At 35.6% G+C, this 8,518-nt stretch overlaps 1 protein-coding gene across 1 annotated transcript; it reads left to right on the top strand.

The window, feature by feature from the left end:
• The first annotated feature begins 3,883 nt into the window (after nucleotides 1-3,883).
• On the top strand, nucleotides 3,884-6,030 carry LOC109214133 (embryonic protein DC-8-like). The gene is made up of 2 exons (XM_019378022.1): nucleotides 3,884-4,970; nucleotides 5,466-6,030. The coding sequence occupies exons 1-2, from the start codon at nucleotides 3,999-4,001 to the stop codon at nucleotides 5,886-5,888; spliced, it is 1,395 nt and encodes a 464-aa protein (XP_019233567.1). The 5' UTR covers nucleotides 3,884-3,998; the 3' UTR covers nucleotides 5,889-6,030.
• Nucleotides 6,031-8,518: the final 2,488 nt, after the last annotated feature.

Below are 8,518 nucleotides of genomic sequence, written 5' to 3'. Positions count from 1 at the left end.
TCAGCTCTGTATTTAGGGGTTCCAATTCTTCCTCCTCCTCCATTGGGTTTCCTCCTTGACCTTGTTCGTTGGGAGTGGATTGTTCTCCATCTGGTTTGGCATGTTGACTGGAGCCTGGTTTGCATGGGTATCCCATGGAATGAGGATGGGACCGAGCAGAGAGATCTCCTCTGGAAGAAAGAAGGGAAGATCCAGAGGGTGGGGGATTGGAATCTATGGGTTTGCTCGTGGTGGAAGGTTCCAGTAACTTTGCATGGCTTGAAGCAGGTTGACATTCATAGTTGGTGCAATTGGCTGAAGCACGTTGTTGATCCAAGTTTGAGTCATAAAGTTGTTCATGGCTAATCTCACCCCCTCCGATATAAGTTGAGCCAGGTAAGGGGTGTTTTAGATCACTATGACAGTGTCCTGAACATTGATCTCCATATTGAAGGAGATCGCATGGCCCATTAACCCTGCTTCCATCCAGCTTAGAGGTTGGCAGTTTGGGGGTAGTGGTGGTGAGGTGTAGTAAACTGTTGGAGTTGGTGGTTGTGGGGGAAGGGGGTAGATTGTTCATAGTTGAGCGAGGTGTTTGACGGAGAACTTGGATAAGTCTGTCTCTCCTTCTCAGTGAGTAAGGGAGTCTTGGCATATTGAGGCTCTTTGGGACTTATATGGGAGCTTATACTTCTTACACACTTGATTGAAGGTGAGACAGTAGGTAACTTTAGAGGGGTAGGATCTAAGAGCATGGGATTGGAGTGGGGAAGCTTAAGGGATTCATCTGAAGTTTTAGTAGTAGCCACGTTTTTAGGGTAGTGTCCATTTGTTCAAATTCTAGTAGGGAAGTGGACAAGTGTTGTGGTGATGCATTTGGGTTCGGCAGATTCTCACCCAATGGGTGTGGATGAATAGTGGTATGGTGTGAGAGAGCCTCGATTATTGGTTGGCTTTGGTGATGGATTGTAGTAGCCGGTTGATCTGTTTTAAGATTATTACCTACCGATTGATTATTGCTAATTGTAGACTTAGCTAATGATTAAGACGTGAAGGAGGGTGGTTATCAGTTTCTTCCACATGTAAGCTAGATGGGGTGGTTGAGCACAACTTACCCTCCATGCATTAGTCATAGTTTCTTCCAAAACCATTGGATCTTGGTTGTCAATAGGATCTGTGGGCGTTAAGAATAAGGAGTGGAATTTATTATTAGTGGGAATAGGGTTATCTTTGTTAATAACGGTAAAGATATTGTTAATACCTTTTAATTTTAATGATTTATCATAAGTATCTTTCTCAACAAACTTTAATTTCTGGGTTTGAAGGAACTTACCTATGTTTGCATTGAAGATCTTTACATTAATACATGATGTTTCTGAGTCATTAAGTGCAGCTGATTTTGGTCGTGTGCCTCTGCTTTTGGGCCTGCTGAAAGAGACAGTTTCCCAATTTTCACTGCATGGATGCTGTTGGTTCTTCTGAGAACTCTGCAGCTCCTTATCTTTTGGAACTATTGCTGACATGGAATGAGGATAGTGTGGGCTAGTATGGCCAAGTCTGCCACATTTTTTGCAGAGAAAGTTCACCTTCATATTGGATGGATTGCTTGTGTGTCCTAATAAAAATAAAAGATTTAACTGGTTGTTCCATGGGGATTTCCACACAGATTCTAGCATAACGGCTTCTTAGGGTAGCCAAAGTACATGCATCGACTCTTAGCAATCTTCCAATGGTGTTCCCAATTTTCCTAAGAACCACTCCATCATAAAACTCAGTCGGAAGGTGTGGGAGGTGAACCCAAATAGCAGTATTGAGGGGCTTAGCTTCAGATGCCACAAAGTTTGGCACCCACCTTTGAACTGAAAGAAAATGTCCATTGATGAACCACGGACCTTGGTGCAGGACTTTAGCTAGGTTTTCTTCTTTTGTAAATTTAGCTACGTAGTAATCTGCACCCAAATCGATTAAAGGGATGTTTTCAGTTATCTTCCATTGTTCTTAGACCTTCTTCCTTAGGTAATGGTGCATAATACGCTTCCCTAAGAGCTTTATGATTACCGAGTGTTTCCAAGGATAGTAAATACGCTGCATATCCTCAGATGATAGGTTAACCTTATAACTTTCATTTAATGTATCCATGTCACGCGAGGTGTAGTCCATAGGCTCTGATGATTGCTCTACTTGATTTTCAAAGAGGACTGGTGTGTTGTGTAGAGTAGTATCATTGAGTAGTTTATCTTTAAATGAGGAGGATTCCTGAAGAATGGATACACTATTGGCCCTTGGATCACCATTGATGGCTTAAAAGTTGCTATATCTGGTGGTTTTGGGGGGATATGGGAAGTGGTTTGGGAAAAAATGGTAGTGGTTTCTATTGTCATTGAAAGAGCTTCTAACGAGACAACTTATTTGAGAGCTAGTGGAATCTTATCTAGAATAATTGGTTTCATAAGAAAGAGATGTAGTTTTAGACCAGCAATTCAAACACTTGAAAGTACCCAACATCACTAACTTGGGATTTTACGCCATCCAATTCCCAACGTTAATACTCCCTCTGTGACGCTTTTTGCTTTTCGAAAGTTTGAACCTTTTAATTTTGATTATATATTTGGACATTAGGGGTGTGTTTGGCATGACGAAAAATATTTTTCGGAAAATATTTTCTAATTTTCCTATATTTGGTTGGCTTAGATATTTTAGAAAATATTTTCCTCATGAATTCATTTTCCTCCAATTGGAGAAAAATGTTATCAAGAGAAGGGAAAGCATTTTCCAAAACTCTTTTCCAACCTTCCTCTCATTCCCCATCCCCACCAACCTCTACTTTCTTTTCATGACATTCATTTCAACAAAATGATGTAGTAAAAGGTATTTTCTTTCATTTCAACAAAAGGATATAGTAAAAAGTTTTTTTTTTTATTTCAACAAAAAAAATATTTTCTTTTCATGATATAGAAAAAGTATTTTCTTTCATTTCAACAAAATGAGTATTTTCTTTTTATAATGTAGAATTTATTTTTTTCAACAAATGAGTACTTTATTTTCATGTTGTAGAAATAATACTTTCTTTTTCAACAAAAAATAATAATATTTTTTTTTGTTATGGAGCATAAATTTCAACGCTATATTCGCATAAAAAATTAAGCAACACATTAGTTCCTTTGGATTTTTGTTAATTTTTATAAGAATAATTAAATTCTTGAAGAAAATAGAAATCATGAAATGTTAGGTATTTGGGGGGAGGGATAACACAGGAAACATAGGGACTTAGGGGAAGGGGGTGAGGAGAGTAGCATAAAAAAATACTTTCTACTCTCTAATCAAATACCAGAAAATATTTTCCGGAAAAAGGATTTTCACTTACCAACCAAACAAGGGAAAATAAGTGATAAAATCACTCATTTTCCATGAAAACATTTTTTAAGCAAAAAAATTTTCATGAAAACCATTTTCCTTCGTAACAAACACACTCTAAAATTTTTATTTTTTAAATAAATTAAATATTTAAAAGTTACTTAAAAAAAATACTACGTTATATTAATTAATTAATAGTTTAAAATATTTAAATATGAAAATATAAAGAAATATGACCAAAAATTAATACGATTGACTCGGAAAATCCGAATAGCTTTAGTATAATTAGGACGCTGCAGAGAGTAGACAAAAGCCACCGATCTCAACTCTCATTGACGGTAAAACCAGAAACTTCTTCTCTTATCTACCACCTCGAATCAAGAACCAAATCCCATACACTAAGCTTCCTCCTTGCATGCATTACAAGGTGACACCTTTCAATGCTACGTGTCAAACAGCCACAACACCATCCACGTGTCACTCCCTAACCCTTCCTTCCTACACGTGTCCAGTCAAATTTCTTTACCAGCCCAATATATAGCACGTCCTAATTCGGAGAAGAACCACGAACATAATTTTCAGTACACTCTCTTAAAGTTGATAAAGTGAAGAACAAAACTCTGATTTTCTTCTTGCGTTAGCCTTAAATTTTAAAAGCAGAAGCAATGGAGTCAAGACAAGGAGTGAGAGAAGAAAGGGCTGCAGTGAAAGAAGAAAGGGCAGAAGCAGCAGCAAGATTAGCAGCAGACGAACTCAGTGATGTGAACAAAGAAAGAAGGGCTCAAGAATATGAACAAAAGCCCGGTGTTATTGGTAGTATAATCAAAACAGTTCAAGGAACTCTTGGACATGCTAAAGAAGCAGTCACCGGAAAAGCCCACGAAACCGCCGCTGTTACAAGCGACACCGCCGGTATAGTGGCGGAAAATGCAAAACATTCAAAAGATGTTGCTGCTGACAAAACACAACAAGCTAAAGATAGTACAACTGGTAAAGCAGTAGAGTACAAGGATTCTGCTGCTGAAAAGGCAAAGCAAGCAAAAGATGCGACGATGCAGAAAGCTAAGGAGTACAAAGATTATGCTGCAGATAAAGCCAAAGAAGCGAAAGAGAGTACAACTGGTAAAGCGGTAGAGTACAAGGACTATGCAGCGGAGAAGGCGAAACAAGCAAAGGATACAACTATGGAGAAAGCTAAAGAAGCAAAAGACAGTACAACTGCTAAAGCAGGAGAGTACAAGGACTATGCAGCAGATAAAGCGAAAGAAGCAAAAGACAGTACAACTGCTAAAGCAGGAGAGTACAAGGACTATGCAGCGGAGAAAGCGAAAGAAGCAAAGGACACAACGATGCAGAAGACTGAGGAATACAAGGACTACACAGCCGAGAAAGCGAAAGAAGGCAAAGATACCACAGTGGGCAAATTAGCAGAGTTGAAGGATTCTGCTGCGGACGCGGCGAGGCGCGCTATGGATATGTTAACTGGAAAAAAGGAGGAGACAAAACAGAAAGCGGGGGAGACGGCTGAAGCGACGAAGCAGAAGGCGGAGGAGACGGCGGAAGTTACTAAGCAGAAGGCGGAGGAGACGGCGGAAGCAGCTAAGCAGAAGGCACAGGATATTAATCAAGCTGCTAAGGTTAGCCGTTTATAGCCTTCGTAGTTTTGGAATAAAACTATGGAATAAAATTATGGCCTTTGTTGTATATTTTTGTATGGTATCAATAAGATATTGCGCCAAATTTTAGAATGTTAATTATTGCATATTAGATTTAACTTACGTTTCACGGGACAAAGTAAATATAACGTATTTTAACCTATTATATCAGGAAATAATAGGAAGTTAAAAAAGATTTCCATCTATATAAGCTTTAGCTTGTAGGCGCTATGTTTTTTTTATGTGTGTGAACTTCTGTTGTATTGAAAAAATGATTTTTGCACTCTGAACATATTTTAACCTATTATAGCAGGAAATATTTCGAAATTGATAAAATAAATTAAGCTATTGATTCAATCTATATGTTTTTTTATGTGAACTTTTTTTCTACATTTTCAATTTAAAGGAGTTCAATACCTAGAAGTTAAGACTCTCTAGGTTTGATAGGTAATCAAGTTGTTAATAATGTCATTGCAGGAGAAATATCATGAGACTGAAGAAGCAACAAGGAGGAGAATGGATGAAATGAAAATTAGTGAAGGTGGTGATTATGAGAAAAGGGACGAGAGTAAGGCGGCGGCTTCTGGCGGTGGTGGCACCGGTGGTGGTGGTGGTGGTATATTTGGTGCACTTGGGAGTGTGCGAGACGCAATTAAAGACACATTAGCACCATCTAGCATGCGTGACACTACCACTACAGATGAGACACGTACCTCCGGCGGATCAAAGATGGTGATGGACGTGGAGGATACTCCGGCGGGGAGAACCGCCGCTACGCTGAAAGTTGCCGATCAGCTGACCGGCCAGACATTTAACGACGTTGGAAGAATGGATGTCGAAGGCATTGCCGAGGTTGAAGCTAAGGATGCCACAGGGAAGAATGTTAAAGTGAAATACTAAAAGTTGGGATCTGATTAAGAATATATTTACTGGACATTTTGGTAATGTATTTTGTGTAATTTTCAAGTTCGTTGTGTTATATTTTTGTTTGTTTTACCAAGTCAAATATGTATTAGTATGAGATTTCTGTTCGGTTTATTTCTTTTTTGTCTGCTTTCCTTATAAGTATTTTAGAACTTGAAGTGGCAGCGCCTTCCGTTTATGAGAAACAACTACTTAAGTTATCTAACCTGAAAAATGATATAGACACATAGTTGTATTTAAGTCGTCTTAAAGCTAAACTTAGTTATTTAAGCCTAGTATTACGAATAAAAGAGAAGGAAAAATATAGATCAAAGCAACTTTTGCTGCTGGAGTTGATCTAATATTAAAGTGCATGTTTCTACGTTCTTTTTGGTGGCCTAAAGTTATGCATCGGGTGTGCACTAAGTTGTTCCAATTGTTATGGATAATATTTCTATTTAACGAGTCAATGGAGTCACCACTCACTTTTCATTTTTACAAATTTTAATATAGAACCAGAGTCGGCACAATGAGTTATAGGGTGAGAATTTTGATGACAACTCAAATGCATCCCAAATTGGATCTGATTTTTTAAGTTCAATTTCGGATTAATTGCTTTGGATATTATTGATTTTTACTTTTGGGTGTATAAGTTGAGATGTTACCCATTTTTGCCTCAGTCATCCAAATAAAGTATCCAAGTAATGATATAGTTATTAAATAAAATATAATAAAAATATTAAATACTAGAATAGTAAAATAATATTTAATGTATAATGGATTAAATATAAAATATAAAAATTATATTTTTATCCAATTCGAAATTTAAAAATTTTAAAAATTAACTTCAAAATTCAATTCGTAATCGGAAAATTCAAACTAAAAATATTTCGGTTGGATTTTAGATTTGTTCAAACTATACCCATCCCTACAATGAGTGGATATCTTCCGGCACTAGGTGGGCGTGTGGTTACATCAATAGTAATAATCAGATGACATGACTATTGTTCCATGAAATCTACGATGAATTAGTAGTTTTGCTACACTCTATTTTGCATAAGATAGTATTAAGTTAGAGGCGGATTAAAGATTCGAATTTTTTGGGTTTGAAGATTTGACGGAATTAACGGATTTAAGATTTGAATTTTATGGACTTGGTATGTCACTGAATCCACATACTAGCATTTGAGTTACTGATCTGAAATTGAATATTTGTACAATATTTTTAATAAAAATATAAGGTCTAAATCAAAACTATTGGATTCAGTTGAACGTATTGCTCTAATCGTAGATACACCCCTTGTTGTAGTACAATTTTAAGGAAGTGAATATATTAATTTTTTATTATCTCCATTACTTATCATGTCAACACCAAACCACAAAAAAGAAATTACACAAAAACAGAAAGAGGTCGAGAATGAATTTTTTAATTTAATTTTTGTTGGTTTGGTTTAATTTACATAGCAAACGAACACAATTAGGTTGGGTTGATAAATAAAAAATCCTAACCAAACTTGTCATATATACACGCACACACCTAATATCAACATCTAATTTTAGCCACAAGAAGCTTACTACATCTGATCGGCTAGGAAAGAAAAGCATGTGGATTGAAGGAACCGGGCTTACTTGCTGAACCTGTAGAGTATTGGGCCTCTATCAAGGGAATAAGTCCAACGTAAGGGTGTAATAGGTTGGGTTGGTTCGAATTTTTTAAATACCAAATTAAATTAATAGTGTTATTTTTAAATCTATATACCAAATCAAACTAATAAAGTCGGGTTTTTCAATTTTGTTTTTTCTCGGTTTTTTTAGTTTTTTTTTTGGGTTTTCGATTTTCTCCGTTAAAGTCTTAATAGTACAAAATATGTAACTTATGCTCCAAATATTTCTCCTAGAAAGATACAATCATATAATGTATTTTTCAAGAAAATAACACGATAATATGAGATAAGTCATCGTATTATACTAAAATATTCAATAATAAAGATAATTACATAAAACAAATATTGCTAATTAATAAGCCATATAGAAAATTAACATAATCTAAAATACTATATAGGTCATGCTAAAACAAGTATAGTTAATAAGTACTATTAGTTACATACCTAAGCACAAAAGAAAAAGATAAACTAAGTTATGCATTTTTATTATAAACCAATATAAAAACTAAAAAAAATAGATATTCAACACTATCATCATTCCTAGTGAATTGAATTTCTTTTGTTAGCATTAGTATTGACTCGAACTTTACTTGAGTTACTATATTTTTGGGCTATAAAATTTATTTACTATTCAAGAATGTTAAGTTCAACCTAGAAATAATACGTTAAAAGATAAAATTATGAAAAAAGTTTAAGAAATATTTATAAATTACACTACAATAAATATTCATATGTATAAAATATTTTTTAAAATTATATCAATAAACTATCGGATTGATTTGGTTTCAGTTTGACTCTTTTAGTTAAAACCAAACCAAACCAATTATGGTCGGGCTCTTTTTTCCAATACCAAAACAAATCAAGCCAGACCACAATTGAATTTTTTTTTTCACCTTGACTCGAATTATCGATTTGTTGCGATTTATCGATTTTGGCATAGGCGTGACTTCGATTCTAAATCTA

Source organism: Nicotiana attenuata, unplaced genomic scaffold (assembly GCF_001879085.1).
Source record: "Nicotiana attenuata strain UT unplaced genomic scaffold, NIATTr2, whole genome shotgun sequence".
NCBI lineage: Eukaryota > Viridiplantae > Streptophyta > Magnoliopsida > Solanales > Solanaceae > Nicotiana > Nicotiana attenuata.
Note: the sequence above shows the minus strand (reverse complement) of the source record. Positions and strands in the feature narration are given on the sequence as shown.